This window comes from Euleptes europaea, chromosome 6, assembly GCF_029931775.1.
Source record: "Euleptes europaea isolate rEulEur1 chromosome 6, rEulEur1.hap1, whole genome shotgun sequence".
NCBI lineage: Eukaryota > Metazoa > Chordata > Lepidosauria > Squamata > Sphaerodactylidae > Euleptes > Euleptes europaea.
Window position 1 is genome coordinate 28,909,234 of NC_079317.1, and position 17,792 is coordinate 28,927,025.

The 17,792-nt window shown below is 43.0% G+C and overlaps 1 protein-coding gene across 1 annotated transcript; it reads right to left on the minus strand.

Annotated features, from left to right (window-relative positions):
• Positions 1–4,516: 4,516 nt before the first annotated feature.
• On the minus strand, positions 4,517–6,783 carry FLRT2 (fibronectin leucine rich transmembrane protein 2). The gene has a single exon (XM_056851528.1). The coding sequence runs from the start codon at positions 6,762–6,764 to the stop codon at positions 4,782–4,784; it is 1,983 nt and encodes a 660-aa protein (XP_056707506.1). The 5' UTR covers positions 6,765–6,783; the 3' UTR covers positions 4,517–4,781.
• Between the last annotated feature and the right edge of the window lie 11,009 nt (positions 6,784–17,792).

Below are 17,792 nucleotides of genomic sequence, written 5' to 3' on the forward strand. Positions count from 1 at the left end.
TGTCACTGTTTCTGTGGCCAGGGTGTACATATGTCCCTGCTCCTTCATTGGTGCCATTGTGCCAAAGCCACCAACACATGCGCTGCCCAAGTGCAGGGGGTTGCACACCATCTTTATGCCTGGTGCCTATGCATTGTGGCTTGTGGGTGCAAGAAGTCACTCTTCCTCAGAAAAAGTGTGTGGGGAGGGCAACAAGAGGGCAAGTGGCCCTGGTGGGGCGGGGTGGCAGCAACTGGTGAAGGCAAGTGAAGCAACAATGGAGGCAACGGCAAGAGAGCAGTAGGCACTGTTGCTGCCCCCATCTGCATTGCCACCCATGGCAGGTGCCCCCCATTTCCCCCCCATAGATCCAGCCCTGCAGGTCCTACCCAACATACTTCCAGACTCAGCAGGGTTTTTAAACCCAACTCTCTCCAATCTGAATCCATTTTTCCTAACCAGGATAGCTCATTGGGTTGGATTTCTGAAAGTAAGCAGCACAAGGATTTTGACTGTTCGAGCTATATGGAACAGATTATCTCCAAGACCAATCACTCAGTCATCCTGCTAGTTGCTTCCTGCCCAGTCTGCAATTCATTTTGATTTAAACTTTCAAAGGGTAAAGAACTTCAGTCTTATCTCATGTTCTCGGAATACTTTCTATAATTTTGTGCATGTCTCCATCTTTTTAACCACCCCATTTACATTCAATTGATGCTTTCTGCACTAATGCTTTATCAGTAATAATTTTAAGCATCATTCCCAAAAAATTCACTCCACTCCACTTTTCATAAAAGGAACATTATGTGCTAGCAAAGAAATTATCATCCATTTATCAAATTTATCCTTTGCAGAGATTTTGTTTACCTACAATCCAAACCGTACTTGCCTGTGAGTAAGAGGTTTGTCGGATTCCGAGTAAACTTGTTCTCTTACAGTGCTACCATAAACAGAGTAATGTACTTCTAAGTCCATTGACTTAGATGTACTTACAAGGGTCCTACTCTGTTTAGGGTTGCACTTGCAGGCTTTTCAACTAATGGCTTTATTCAAAATTTAGTAAGTAGTGCCAGTAATCTTCCTAACAATTTCTATATTGAAATGACATTTGTGTCTTCAACATGGGTAAACTGAGTAATCCTCTTCCAGAATGTAAATGTCACCCGGTTTGATTGTGCGGTATTGTCTAGCAGTTCTCTGAACTTTGCTGTCGTATGCATACTCACTGTGAAAAAGCAGCCATGAAACATAACAGACATACTCTTTCGTGCAATTATAGAGACCATCTTTCTGTTATTTTTGGTTTTTTACCTCCGGTGTTGGTTTAGAATTATATGATAATAAAATTATGGCTTGGATCCTGTGAAAGTCTCACAGTAGATTGTCTCTGACATACAGCATCCATTATCTTCCACTAACACTTCTGTTTGCACAAGATCAATGGTTTTCAGTGGGCCCGTGCACAAACAGAAGTTTTAGCAGAAAAGAGATGCATGCTCAAGGGCACATAGTGCTCATTCATAAGATCTAAGTCAGTGTCTTGTACTTCAATGACCCCACCTCAAATCCTAAACAGTTTTACTAGGGTTACATGAATTTCTAAGCTAATGTTTGGTGGCTGAACTTACCTTATTCATTTTGATTTAAACTGCATTCTGATCTGAGCAAACAAATTTACCACTGCCTGTTGGTCAGGAGCGAACTCACAGCTGATTGGGGGAATCAGCCAGGAGTTGGGTCCACCCCCGTCAACAAAACAGTGACATTACAAAAAGTGGAAGATCTTGTTTCTTTACCCTCTCCTCCAAGCTAGGCATGTACAGAAGCAATGCTTTAAATTTTTTTCATTGCAAAAGGGAGAGGCTAAGCAGAGGCTAGATGGCCATCTGTCAGCAATGGTGATTATATGACCTTAGGGAGATCATGAGAGGGAGGGCACCTTAGCCATCTTCTGGGCATGAAGTATGGGTCACTGGTGTGTGTGTGTGGGGGGGGGGGCAGGTAGTTTGGAATTTCCTGCATTGTGCAGAGGGTTGGTCTAGATGACCCTGGTGGTCCCTTCCAACTCTGTGATTCTATGAGAATGAGCTCCTTTCTCTCCACCTCTCAGCTGAGAAGGGACAGAAACAATGCCTCTGAGCTCCCCGTTGCCAAAGCGAAAGGCGAAAATGCACACATATACCTATAAACATACACAAGTCTTATTCTTGTCACTGTGGGGATTCTTACCACTAAAACATACTTTTTGAAACAAAAATACATAAATTTCCATTCATCAACTCAGTAATTTTCATTCGTCAACTCAGGCAAAGAGGCTGTATAGTAAAAAAAAAAACCAAACACTTTGCATGGAGTTTTCTAGCTAAAATTACACCATTTCAAACCATATGGCAGCCTTTTATTTAGCAAAGGTTCAGTGACTTCACTATTACAGTAGCCACACAGGTTGCCTAAAATACCTGTTATAGCTGGAGAAAATAGCAAATATACAGAATATAGAATGGAAATCCAAAATGTGGTTATAAAACGTGTCAGGTGGGGAAAGGACATAATTCCTCAGGAAATGATTGTACTCTGCCATGTTACACCAAAGTGCTGAGCCATCTCAGTGTAGAGAATGAATGTTCTCAAGCAATGGGAAAAGATGTGTGCCAGACTATGTTTTGTGAGGAGTACAGGCCTGAGAAACTGCAACGCATAAAGGAGAGCGAGCAACGGCTCTCCCTCAGATCAAACACCTTGAGTAACCCCGGTGTTACAAAGCGGTTTTCTTTCATCTTTAATTAAAACACCTCCGTTTTTTATTGAGACATCTTGCGTCGGCTCTTTTGATGTTAGGAAGGGCTGTGTTGTTGTTTTCCCCCCTCTGGTAAATCAAGGAAGCCAAGTCATACCAATTTTATGTGCATGGGTCGGCCAGCTGATGACTATGCGCTCTGCTCTCACATGTTTTGGGATATTGTCTACAAAACCTTTTGAAGTAAATAGGAGCCACATTAGAAAAGGAGAAGCAGAAAAGGGGCACAAGCAAGCGCAAGCATGAGATCAGGGACAGCTCACCCCGTCACGTAGGTGCTGTACTTGGTGGACCCAGAAGCCCTCCAACACGTGTGGTGCTTTGCAAGTAGTGACAGAGTCCCCGTTCGTGAGCTCGAGGCCTCTTTCTGCAAACAACCATATGCAGAACCCTGCTTTTCTACAGTAACAATACTAGGCAGGGGGGTGTTATCTAGTCTACAGCTGATGGAATCCTGTGAAATATTACGAGCTGCGTCAGAATGCTCCATCCAGTTACATTGTGCTATAAAGAGCGGGTAGAGTATAGCCACACCTTTCCTACACAACTCTCTCCGTGATTAAGGGGAGGTGGTTTTTTAAAAAGATAGGGCCTGCGCATCACAAATATCAGATGGATGGTGGAGGGAAACCAACCAAATCACGAGCATTCATGTAGCATCCAAACACCAGTTGTTTGACAAAAGTAGATTATCAAAGAATCTGAATGGGCTTACATATTGACATTTTATCCTCTAACATATCGACATTTATCCTACCATCAGCTAGAGGAAGTTCCTCCAGCCTAAGGATCCTTCCTCCAACTTAAGTGGCTCTTTGTCCAATGGAATGGTATGATACACGCCATTATTTTTGCGTCATTTTCCCCCCTCATGCACTATTATCTGCCCAATTTAAATTTAACTTGGAAGGGTGGGACCCTCTCTACATGGAAAAGTTGAGAACGTGTCATTTGGAAGAGTTCAGTTACTTTTATGCCCAACGGTGTTCACTTTTTTTTTCCCCTCATGGAGAAAAACCTAATTTCAGTAACTCAATTAGCCAGGGACAGATGTGAAAATCGAGAAACAGCAAAGGGAAAAATTTAATTGACTTTAATGCATTTTGGATTACACTTTCAGTTATTAGAATATCAATATTGCTTGCGACTCTGGCCAACATATCATCTCTACTTGGACTACTGGAACCAATTGCACTCATTAATTTGGCCAGACTGGGGCTACAGAAGTGTGCTTTTAAGAGAAAATAGAAGTGAAGGTTCTGGATGGGAACTGAGAATCCTCATTACAAAAAGCTAGTCAGAATTTTTTTTAAAAAAAACCCCAATTCTGATGAGAACGAGAAAGCCTTGAAAATTATCATACCAGCTTATGGGGAAAAGGGTAACAGCATGAGGGACAGTGTTGGCTCAGAGTGTTTGATGTCCCAAAGTCCCTCACTTCCCTTCAATTTGGTGCCACAATGTACAAAGTCAGATCAAAGTGACCAACACAGTTTTAACATGACTTACTCTAATTTTATGAACCACATAATAGTTTTAAGTTGTATACCTCCTTTCATTTTTGTCTAGTTTAGGCATTCCTAATGATTCACCTTTGAGCGTGAACTCATCTCGTAAGCTAGCAGAAGGTGTAAGAACTGGTATCCCTCGGGCAGCTCCCAAAGCAAAAGTGGTTAATGTTTGAAGAATGAGGCATTCTTTTCTTTTGCCATGGCATCGGGTTCTTATTGTACAACCCTGTACAGTACTTCAGCAATATATATTTTTTTAAAGATTTAAAAAGCAAAGAGTTACAAAACCATTTGCAATTAACTTGAAATAGAAAAGATAGCACTTTTTTTAAATCCCATTATATAGTACACCATATAAATTACAGAGTATTCAAATGCACAAATGCATCTGTGTAACCTTTATCAAATGTAATTTGTGTGTCTGTGTGAGTAGGTTTATTCTGTTTCCTCCAGGTTTTTGCTCCCAGTTGGTAGGGTCTTGCCATCCCTCATTATCACGTATGGCAGTGCTCCAGGTCTGAGACACCACTGTTGCAATACCGCAAGTTATTGGGGATGTGGCAGTCTGTGTAGTTAATGCCCCCATTTGGGGTATAAATGGGCTGCAGTCTGAAATCTCCTTTAAGGAGTTGATCATTATTTAAGGAGACAATCTGAAAGCTGGTTTCTGTCATCTCCAGGATGGAGTTATCCTTCTTGGTCCCCGCCTCACAGTAGTCATCTTTCCGTCGCCCCCGGTTGTATTTCCACTTCTGAGAGGTGTAGCGCCCCTTTTTGTGCATATGCCAGCAGAAGAGGCTGAGCAGAACCACCAGCACAAACACCACGGCCCCCCCAATTAAGCCTGCCAATAGAAATGGGGAGCCAATACTGTGGGATGTCGTCTGCTCATGGCTGGAAGCAGTGTTGCTTCCGTTGCTTAGTAGGGAAGCACTGGTGGTACCTTCAGAACAGACAGTGTCCTCACCAGTTCGGTAATTATTAAAATCATCCAAGGGAACCAAGCAAATCCGATAGGTGGATTTGGGCTGCAGGTTTGTCAAGCTTATGTTTTGCCCCTCATCGTGAACTATCCGTTCCTGAATAATGCCTCCTTCCAGACTGTGACCCATTTTAACCCAGGTAAGTTTGTACATTACATAATAAAGGGTCTGCCAGCTAACTTGGATGCAAGTGTCATTCACAACATGGATGGAGAGTTGAAACCGTTCAAACATGGGAGAGGTCACTTTTTCTCCAATGTTCCTCTCAGGCACAGTGGGAAGTGTGGATACAATAGGGGACAAAGGGGTATATTTGTTACTTGGGGTTAGGACTGATGAAGTAGGGGCAACTGTAGTTGGCAGGAATGTCGTGGGAACTTGGGTAACCAATGACAAATCAGGGGTAGTTGTGGGGCATGACAGTATATTCATGTTGAGTTCCCTGACGGCCATACCTCGGACATGTTCTGGTCCCTGACACATGAATCCACGAACGTTGATGGAGGAGGGAATTAACTTGAGCCATTCAGTGACCCATTTAATACTGCAATCACATAGCCAGGGATTATTCCTTGCTGTGAGTTGCTTCAGGTTGTGAAGGCTGTCAAAGACACCTTTGGACAGCATCCGGAGCTGATTGTTGGAAATATCAAGTCGCTCCAGCTGACGGAGGTTGGAAAAGGCTGAAAGTGGTATGTGTGATATCTGGTTGTCCTGTAGATAAAGCCTCAGTAGATTTGTACCTGGGAGTTCAGGGGGAGGGTATGTCAGTGAATTCCGTACTATAGAGAATTCCTTGAGTTTGGATAAGTGGCTGAAAGTGCCATCTGCAATTCCTTTGTTGGTAAGGAGGTTGCCATCCACTATAAGACGTTCCAAGCTTGTGAGATTCTGGAAGGCCATGTCCGATATGATGGCAATTCGGTTTTCATCAACTCGTAGTTCTTGCAAGTCTACTGGAAGGCCAACTGGTACACTGCTCAAGTGGTTCTTGGACAAGAAAAGAAGCTTGAGGCTGACAGCTTCTCGGAATGCCCCATCCTCAACTCCTACAGTAGAGATGGAGTTGTCATCCAGGTGCAACTCTTCCAGTTTCAACAGCTGTGCCAGAGCAGCCCGAGAAATAGTCTGGATGTTGTTTTCCTGCAGGTGGAGAACCCTAACATTCTTCGGTAGATTCATAGGGAACTCATCCAACTGGTTGCCATACAGGTAGACAGTGTGCACAGACTGGACATTGTGCAGCTCTGCAGGAAAACCAGCATTATTAATTTGGTTATTGTGGAGGTAGAGTACGGTTACACCCTCCGGTATTCCAAGAGGCACTGAGGTCAAGCTTCGTTCATTACAATAGACAAAGTTTCGGTCACAGCGGCACACACTTGGACAGGCCAGAGCTTTGGAAAACTGCATGTAGAGCCCCAGGGAAAACACAAGCCACGACTTCAAGAAAGCAACCCTCTCCATGGACCACATTCTAGTCCACTGGCCCATTTCTAACACACACAAAACCCACAAAAAATATCAAAAAAGGAAAATAAAATACTTGCAAAAACATAAAATAAAAAGGCAAATAGGTTTTGAGTTTGGGTCCTGGGTGCCAGTGAGAGGTGAAGTTCAAGAGGCTAACTATAAAATAATCCTTATATAATCTGAGCGCCTCCCACTCTGGCTAGAAAATGTGCTGTCTTGTTAGCCAGGCTTACACACTCTGCTGTCTCTCTCCATGTATGCCAAAATGATAAGAAAACGGTGTTTTCTGTCGTCGGCCAATAGTCCAGGTACGGTTATCAAACGTTGACCGAAGACTGAATGGCCAGATGAGGACTTCTTTTCACTCTGGCCTGGGTGGCAACAACACAATTCAGTTTTCTTCTGTCTGCAAGGCATTCATTTCAGCTTGAAGCTGGATTTGTGGAATCTGTGACGAGAAAGAAAAGAAATTATGTGGCATTGTTACCTGACAAACATCATGTGCACAGAAAACCATTACATCTATGAAATCATAATGCATAGGGTTGCCCACTCTGGGGTGGGATATACCTGGAGATTTGGGGTGGGTGGGTTCCTGGGGAGGGCAGGGTTTGAGGAGAGGAGGGACCTCAGCAGGGTATAATGCCACCCTCCAAAGCAGCCATTTTCTCTAGAACTGATCTTGGCTGTCTGGAAATCAACTGTAATAGAAGACCTCCAGGTGCCATCTGGAGGTTGGCAACCCTAATAATATACATCATTCAGATCTATTTCAGCTTTAAAAACAAAAATAAAAAAAATAAAATAAAAATAAAAATCAACACAGAGAACAGCTTCGATGATTCGTTCCCATGCTGCTGATATGACAATGACTACAACTGATAGAAAGGTGAAATTCCTCAGTGTCATGAAAGCTGGGAGCAATGGAATTCCTTATTTGTGCACCATCTCTTAGGATTGTGTGATTTTTCTTTGGTCTAAGCAGGTCTTTGCCTGAACCTTCTTGGCTGGTTTACCAGAGGTCAGAAGAGCACCTTCTCTGGTGGTCTTTAAAAACATATAGCAGTTCTGTTCTAGAGGACTTTTCATCGGCTTTTATTAGGCACTGGTGAATATTGTTTGACAATTAGATCTGTTTTATTTTAACGGCTGCTTTATTGTTAGCCTTGATGGCATATTGATGTTTAAGACTCTCTACCCCCCTTTTGTCACAAGCCTATAAATGAGTTCTGTGAGCCTAGATAGTGTTTGCCTCAGAACATCTTTCGTCTTCTGCTAAAAGTTCTGTTTGCACAAGATCAGTGGTTTTCAATGGGCCTTTGCACACATGGAAGTTTTGGTGGAACAGGAAGCATGCTGTCTGACAAAGAAATCTTGGATGCACAGAAGTTCTTCAGAAGATCCAAGTCTTTGGGTTGAAAAGTGGGATATAAATGGTTTAAATAAATAAATGTGGACAGTACCCACAGTGCATTAGGGAACCAAGAAGGTTTTTTTTTTTTTTTAATTTGACATAGTAATACATTCAGAACAACAGAAGAACTAGATTTGAGTCCCACAGCATCTTGAAGACCAACAAGACTTTGGGTGTATACGTTTCTAGCACTTCTCCTGTAGACCAACACGGCTACCCTTCTGAAACTTAGAGAAGCAGAGGTTCTTGAAACTAAGAAATAGGACCTACCATGCAAAGGCATGGATTTTTTGCATTATTGTAAAAATGGAACATATGCTCTTACAATTAAATATTTTTCAGGAGTGCATTGTATTGTCATACATCACAATATTTTTAATGAATATGCAATAAAACTGTCAATATATATTGGTGGTATATTCCCTATAATGGCATCCCACTTCCACACCTTTATGCATCTGTTCCTTTGCCCTGTCCCTAACACTAAACTGCTTTGAGAGAGAGGAGAGAAGGTTTAGACAATTTGCCCTTTCCCATCTGGAAGCGAGACCCTCCCCCCATCCTTAGGAACAGCAATGAGGAATAGCATTAGCTCCTGCTGCTGCAGGGAGGAAGCAGTGTCTTTATGATCTCAGCAGCCAACAGCTCCCAACAGCTTGCCTAGCAGTTAGCATACTACGAAAAAAGGGGGGAAATACATACTACTGAAAAGACGAGACAATTAAATGAAGGTATAAACTTCCCAAGGAAAGGGATATCACGTTAACAAAACATAATTCATTATGGAAATGACACAAATGTATTATATATCTTTCCATGTCCTATATCACAATAATTGTAATCCTGCACAGAGTTAAACCACATATATCCCACTAACATGAGCTGGGTTTGCGCTAACTGTGAGCAAGATTACAGCGGTTGGTACCAATCAAGCTAGGTTAGAGTACAGAACTAGGGGTGGACAGACCAGGATTCAAATCCCCATTAAACACTGAAACTCACTGTGACCTTGGGTCAATCTCTCTCTCCCTCTCTCTCAGCCTACCCTACCTCTCAGGATTGTTATGAGGATAGCATCGGGAGAACTATGTATACTGCTCTGAATTCTGTTGAGTAAAGGTGGAATAAAAATCTAGTTTAAAAAATGGCTAGATTCATGTGGTTTTTGTGCTTTTTCCTACACCAAAGGTTTATTTTCCATACATATGGAATTGATAACATTTGAAGTCCTTAATTTTGTTCTCTCCCTTCTGGCATCCTTTATTATTTGATGCCTTACAGCATGCTGAGTTACGGTGGTTATGAAAGATCTCACCCTTGATTATTAACTTGTACTTTTCCAGTAATGCTCCTATTACTTACATTTGGGTACATTTATTTTAAGTGATGGCATTAGTTTGTCCTACAATAGCTTATTTAACATAGGAAAATAGTGAGAGAAGACCTGATCAAATTAAAGGCCCGTTGTTTCTCTCTGAACTGCAGGTTAACCGCTGCCGGGGCTTTGTAGGGCGCCACTTTCATTCAGGAATATGCTGAGGATCTTTTTAAGTACACAAAGTATAACTTTATGCAAAGTAAACAAAGATAACACTAAAAAAGACTCTGGTCTTTCCTAGCTGCTTGCCCAGTAAGCTTACACGGAGCCAACATTAAAACCTGGTCTAGAACTACTCCCGTTTTGTATACCCTGGAACGATAATAAAACTATAATAAAATATGAAATGGCACCTCGCCCTAGCTCCTGTTTCCTATGATGGGTCCTGTGGCTGGCAGGGGGGGGGGGAACCCTATCAGTGGTGGCTTGACAGCATTTCAGGGGGAAATCTGCAAGTGACAATCTAGGAATTACTGGAAACTCTGGGCACTTTCACACAGCCCAAACAGTGCACTTTCAATCCACTTTCAGTGCACCTTAATGATCATTTGCAAGTGGATTTTGCCAGTTCACACAGTAAAATCCACCTTCAAAGTGCATTGAAAGTGCATTATTTGGGCTGTGTGAAAGTGCCCCCTGTTTCTACCACAGAGTTTCCTGCAAATCCTAGAGACATGTGACATCACTTCTGGGTTTCCCCCGGAAGTGACATCACACTGTTGCCTGACAGTGCTCCCCATTTCCACACACCCCTGGACTCCTGCTGTTTGCAAGCCCTTGCCTGGCAACCTTAATTGTTATGTTTTACCACACGAAGAACATGCTATATACGATCCTCTGGATACACGTGATCATCCTTTTGTCTGAAAAGGGCAATGCATGTATTTCAACTTCAGGACAAGCAAACCAGAAGCCTGAAAAACCAGGGTTCTAGTATGAATGCACAGAGGCTGAAAATACAAGCATTTTCCCATTCTAATGAAATGGTGATCAAGTGTATCAGGTAGATTGCATGCAGCATGTTCACCCCATACATGAGTTAAAATGTCACAACTGAAAATGTCACAACTGAAAAAGTTTACTATAAATAGGGTTGCCAACCTCCAGGTACTAGCTGGAGATCTCCTGCTATTACAACTGATCTCCAGCCAATAGAGATCAGTTCACCTGGAGAAAATGGCCACTTTGGCAATTGGACTCTATGGCATTGAAGTCCCTCCCCTCCCCAAACCCCACCCTCCTCAGGCTCCGCCCCAAAAACTTCCCACTGGTGGCAAAGAGGGACCTGGCAACCCTAGCTATAAAACATCCTGGCCCTTAGCAAAATAAATTACTGGTTTTTTTTAAATATATATATTTTCAGTAGTATAGCAGCATCTGTTTTTTTAGCACTGTGTAAAAGACTGTACGCCCTGACCTGGATAGCCCAGGCTAGCCTGATCTCGTCAGATCTCAGAAGCTAAGCAGGGTCAGCCCTGGTTAGTATTTGGATGGGAGACCACCAAGGAAGACCAGCGTTGCTGTACAGAGGAAGGCACTGGCAAACCACCTCTGTTAGTCCCTTGCCTTGAAAACCCCATAACGGGTCACCGTAAGTCAGCTGCAACTTGACAGCACTTTACACACAAAAGACTGTACGTGGTTACAGGGCCAAAGAGAAATCTAACAGCATGTACACTTCTCACATCCATTGCACAATATATATGTAACTGCTGTCCTTGAAGATTCCATGGGTGAAAACGCACAGTCGCTTTATCCTCCTTTAATCCCTGTTTTAGCCAGGATCGAACACACATTAGGCGAAACGCATGCGTTCGATCCAGGCTGAATCCTGGCTGAAACAGGGATTAAAGGAGGATAAAGCGACCATGCGTTTTCACCCCATATGATCGTGAAAAGTCATTCATTACAGCCAGGAGGGGAAAAAATGTTGGAACTTCACAAGAGAAAGTGTTATTTGCAAAGATTATTGAGTCTATTCAAAGACTTCATCAGGAACCAACCCCAAGTGCTGTAAGAGTTGGATCCAAACATGTTAGATCAAAAAATGTCTTGCGCTCGGTTATTAGGCCTCCAAATGGGAACATTTGATTCTTGCCTGAACTGTGTTTCCCAGAGCTTCTTGAGACACAGAAGGATTAGCTAATGCTCTGCTCTAGGCTTTGCTTCCTTACAAGCCTCTTTTGTAGAGGAAGGGCTCCTTTTCAATTATGTCAGGTATCATGATGCTGTAGAAAAGCCTGGTCAGGATTACATTCTTACATTCCTGTGTGACAGTTTATCCTTTTTTTCTATGACCAGACTTTCTTATAAATCATGTTACCTGGATCAATCATAACCATTGTTTAAAAAGCATATATATTTAAAAAGGAGCTTTCACAGTCTTCAGTTTAGGACTGTATAAAATGGGTTGCCAGCTCTGGGTTGGGAAATACCTGGAGATTTTTGGGGTGGAGCCTGGGAAAGGCAAGGTTGGGGGAGGGGGTACCTCAGCAGGGTACAATGCCATAGAGTCCACCTTCCAAAGAAGTCATTTTCTCCAGGGGAATTGTTCTTGATCACCTGGAGATCAGTTGTAATAGCAGGGGATTTCCATATGCCACCTGGAAGCTGGCAACCCTAGTATTAAATAAAACTGGCTATCTGCTCACAACACTGTATGTGAAGGATCTGGAAACATCAGAAAGAAACTTTTAACATTTTAAGAAGCTTTTAACATTTATTAATTCATGGGTTCTAAATCCTACTCAATTAAGAAGTTCAGGAATAGAACATGCTATATAAAGGTAAAGGTCCCCTGTGCAAGCACCGGGTCATTCCTGACCCATGGGGTGACATCACATCCCAACGTTTACAAGGCAGACTTTGTATACGGGGTGGTTTGCCAGTACCTTCCCCAGACATCTTCCCTTTACCCCCAGCAAGCTGGGTCCTCATTTTACCGACCTCGGGAGGCTGGAAGGTTGAGTCAACCTTGAGCCGGCTACCTGAAACCAACTTCCGTCAGGATTGAACTCAGGTAGTGAACAGAGCTTGGACTGCAGTACTGCAGCTTACCACTCTGCGCCACAGGGCTCCTGAGACATACTATAGAAAACCAATATCGCCAGAAATTTGTGACTGGAGTGCTAATGTCATTGAGAAGTTGTAAAAGAAAAGAAGGACAGAAGAAGTGGTATATAAAAAAGGTGTTGACAGGAATTGTACATAAATCTGTTTACCTCTGTATGTTCCTAATAGGCAGAAAGCCTTGGTCTATACACAGGATGTATAGTTTGTCCTACACAGTAAACACACCCTCAATTTGAAGGATGTATTCCATTGTAAAGGAAAGTGCCCTGCAATCCCTACTGGCACCCTGCTTGGTCGGAAGAAACTCAGAGAGCAAACAACAATCAAAAGTTCAATCAACAAAAGCTCTCTGACAGAGCTAAGATAAAGTCATCAAAAGCTGCCAGTACATTTTCCAGTTGAAGGAATTTGCTTGTTCAAAGTACCCATTGATTTTTATCCCACCCGTTGGCAAAGGAGTTCAGCAAACACAATGCCCCCTCTTCCATTTTATCCTCACAACAAGTCTGTGAATAGGGTTGCCAACATCCAGGTACTAGCTGGAGATCTCCTGCTATTACAACTGATCTCCTGCCAATGGAGATCACCTGGAGAAAACGGCTGCTTTGGCAATTGGACTCTATGGCATTGAAGTCCCTCCCCTCCCCAAAACCTGCCCTCCCGCTGGTGGCAAAGAGGGATCTGGCAGCCCTATGGTGCCTGGAGATCTTTTGGGATTACAGCTGATCTCCAAACGATCGAGCTCAGTTTAGCTGGAGAAAATGGCCTCTTTGGAGGGTGGATTCTATAGCATTATACCCCACTGAAGTCCCTTCCCTCCTCAAATCCCACCCTCCTCCTCAGGCTCCACCCCTAAATGCAGTGACAATGCAATTGTTGGAATAAGGAAGAGGAGATCCCTCCTCTCCCTAAACTCAAACCTCCCTAGCCTCCACCTCCAAAATCTCCAGATATTTCCCAACCCAGAGCTGGCCTGTGACTTCCTTGGCTCTCCCTTCCTACTAAAGCCCCAAATGTCCTCTGAAATGCTGCTCCTGGGAACAAGATGAAGGGGAAAACCAGAGATCTGCCATGGCAGAGGGGAATCAGCACAAGTTGCCCCCTGCCCCCATCAGCAAAAATTCTACATGGAATTCAATACTTTATCTCTTTTCTTTATCACATTTTTTAAATCCTGACCTTCCTCCAAGGAGCTCAGGGTGGCTTACATCATTTCCCCTTTTCTTGGTTTTACCTCCACAACAACCCTGTGAGGTAGGTTAGTCTGAGGGGGGAAAAGGGACTGGCTCAGCACTCCCTGGCCCTTTTAGAACCCCTCAAAAAGGGCCATATGAAAAGGCCATAACCTAAGGTGCTGCAGTTCATCAGGAGGTGAAGCAAGAGCCTGAATGTGATTAAACAGTTAACAAACAGACTTACAAACATGTTTCTTTGACTACCAGTAGCATTGCTCGTTCACACGGTGTGGCTGGAACTACAGTTTTTGCCATGCGGGGATGAAACAGCAGCTTGTTGGGAGTCACCAATACAGAACTTTGAACCAAGTAACTGTTGGGGCATTAAGTATTACTGCTCCAGACCTCGGCCACTGAGACTGCCTGGTTGTTGTTGTTTTTTTTTTGGGGGGGTGAACAAAAAAAAAACCCCAATAACTCTGCAGAGTTGGATTTGGTGTTTAACATCACTTATATTTCACCAAGACTATCATAATAACCTACATGTGGGGCCCGGCAATCTCCCAGAATTACCACTCGTCTCCAGACTACAGATATAAATTTCCCTGGAGAAAATGGCTGCTTTGGAGGGTGTACTATACCTGAAGATTTTGGGGTGGAGACTGAGGAGGGCAGAGTTTGGGGAAGGGGAGCAACTTCAGTGGGGTATAATGTCATAAGAGTCCACCATCCAAAGTGACCATTTCCTCCAGGTGAACTGATCTCTGTCACCTGGAGATCAGTTGTAATCCCACAATATCTCCAGCCACCACCTGGAGGTTGGCAACCCTATAAATCACCTTCAGAGGCAAATCCCAGACTTGTGCCTGCCTACTGATTTATGCCTGTGCCCATTTGTTCAATGCACATTTGCAGAAGGTATCATGTGTCCTGGCATGGTATTTTACAGGAAACCCAGAACACTGAAGAGGTAGGATGACATACCTGGTTACAGAGCAGACAGGGAGAGAGCTCATGGTATTTTATCTACCAAAACTGTTCTTGCCCAAGCAGTTCTGAGTCCTAGGAAGGACGCTGAGCTTGCTTGGTTTGGGTGTAGCCGGCATGGATTGCTTCAGGGTGGGGAAGACTGCAAAGCTTCCTTTATCTTCCCACTGGCAGGCTTACAATTTAACTGTTTAATTGTATGCAGAGATTAGCTGGGAAGTGGTCAGCCCCCAAGGACTGTTTAAATGCACTTTGATTTTTCAAGGTGATTAGCACAATCTTTATCTAATCAAGAGCAGAGAAACGTATAATATAACAAGCTCTTATCTGCTGGCTGTTCTTAGCAGATGCAGTAAGAGAGAAAAAATACAAACATGAAGAGTCATTAAGGTCAAACCTTACCCTTTCATTCAGCAACCCTGTATGTCTAGCTCCATTTTGATTACCATCAATAAACAGAAGCAAGAAGTGCATCACTATGCATTAGGAATAAGGAGCAATCTTAGTCTGCAAGGACATAAGAACACTTTTACATCTAGGTAGGGACAACTGGAAAAATGAGTGCTTTTTTGCTGAAGTTTGGAATATTAGTGACATGGGTTCAGTACACTAAATTCTCTTATTTGAAAAAAAGATGCATTCTGGGCACTTAATCTCATGCATACTTAGTAGTACACTTCTGAAATGGGGCTTACTCTAGAGTATGATCACAGAACATTGCAAGGACAGTGAAAAATCCATCAACTGAACTGTCCTCCACATCTAAAAAGAGATGTTTTCTATCCTCTAGGGGTGTGCATTTGGCTAAAGTCGAACTGAAAAACCAAAAAACAAAAAACAAAAAAAAAACGTTTTGGTATTTTTTGAGGGGGGGGGGTTCCAGTAAAAGTAAATAAATTAAAAGGAGCCGCAAAAGCAGCTCCCAAATAATGCTGATTTTTTTGGCATTATTCGGGGCTGCTTTGGTTCCGCCAACATTTTCCCCCTTCCTCCCCCTCCTCCCCTCTCTCCTCCCTTATTTACCTGCTGTCTGAGTCCTCACTACCACGTGCCACTTCTGAACTCCACATGTTCAGAGGGGGAGGTGGTGCAGAACTGAATGCTGGGCTACAGCCAGCGGTTCAGCTCTGCACCACATATTTTTTGGCTTTGGGTTTAATAAACCTGAAAATTGATTATTCGAAAAAGTCGAATCCCTTATATTCGGCTTTTTGAAAATTTCCGGGTTTATTAAATCCGAATGCGAAAAATACCAGAGAAAAGCTCTGGTTTACAGCATAATACCGTCATAAGTAGCATAAAAACTTCATCCACAATAACCCAGAAGCAGCTCTGGAAAACAAATTCAATCCTTAGGCAAAAACATATGTACCTATGAAGACTTGCATGAAGGAGCTTTTTTTTCACATATGTTTGCAGGCCTCTAAGATTGAATTTGGCTAGGTGTACACTGATTGTCAACAGACCAAACAGCTCATATTTTATTATTAAAGCGACAGCATGAACATATGTGATAAGTATTGTATTAGATGAGTTAAAAAAAAAAACAGGTTCCTGACCCAAAACAAAACCTAGAATATTGCAGCCTGTTTGCTCTGCAGATTTAAAGTGCTAGTATTCAGTGATCTGACCGATGCACTTTGGGTGAGCATATGCTTAGGAGAGGGGTTTCCAACCTGGTTGGGCCTAAAGGTAGTTTTGGAATTATATAGTGGGCATCACCATAAACAGGCTATCAGAGGGGCAGGGCCAAGAACAAAATGCCTACCATGGGATAATGCCAAGCAAAAAATCTAAGGAGGTTCCATCCTATGTATCCCCTTACAATGGAAGCAGCTGCTTCCAATTGGAGGCTTTCTGCAGACGCAAAAGCAATACCTCCAGGGTTCTTCTGATGTACCTCTTAAACCAAAAAAGGCAGAGGAAAGTGAGGGATGCTTCTTTTATCTGGCAGCATAAGGTTGCCAACCTCCAGGTGGGGGCTGGAGATCTCCCAGATTTGCTAATCTCCAGACTACAGAGATCGCTTATTTATTTATTATTTATTTATGTAAAACATGTATTCCCACTTCTCCTGGAGGAAATGGCTGTTTTGGAAGGTGAATTGTATGGTATTATATCCTACTAAGTTCCTTCCCCTCACTAAACCCCACCCTCCTAGGCTCCACCCTCAAATCTCCAGGTATGTCCAAACGCAGAGTTGGCAACCCTATGGAAATGTGGCTACCAAAGAAAAGGGAAGGGTTGTTGCCTTCATGGAAACAGAGAGAAACAGACATAAGGAAGTCTGAGTCTATGTAAAATGTTCTCTGGACTTGCACCCAGAGCCAGAGTGGTGTAGTGGTTAAGAGGGGTGGAGACTGATCTGGAGAACTGGGTTTGATTCCCCACTCCTACACCTGAGCGGTGGACACTAATCTGGTGAACAGGATTTGTTTCCCCACTCCTACATATGAAGCCAGCTGGGTGACCTTGGGCTAGTCTCTCAGTCTCACCTACCTCACAGGGTGTCTGTTGGGGGGGGGGGGAAGGGAAGGTGATTATCAGCCTGTTTGAGTCTTCCTTAAATGGTAGAGAAAGTCGACATATATAAGAAAAACCCTCTTCTTCTTCTTCTCCTCACCCTACACCAAAAGGATACTTGTAACCAAATTTGAGACAAATAGGAGAAATGTTCCCTGTTTACAGATGATGAAAAATCTGGCTTGTAAGGCAGGCACTAGGTGGTATTTGGCAATCCCCTAAAGGCAGAGAAAGGTAAAGTGATAGAGCAGCCATAAAGCAGGCACATTTGGCAACCCATCAACTCTGTATTTGTGCACACTGCAACTATCACAGTAATGCACATATAAAATGAAGACCATGGGCAAAAAATACATTGGAAATGGTACTAAAAGGAAGGCAGTGAGGGAAATATTTCTGAACACTGTCTAAATAACCACACCTTTTCATACGTACACTACAGCAAATCACACTGACTCTCAGATAGCTCAGTACATCAGCAAGTATTTGCTAATAGAAGA

Bases quoted from the DNA above. Each gene is read 5' to 3' on its own strand.
- FLRT2 (XM_056851528.1), bottom strand. From the start codon at position 6,764: ATGGGCCAGTGGACTAGAATGTGGTCCATGGAGAGGGTTGCTTTCTTG.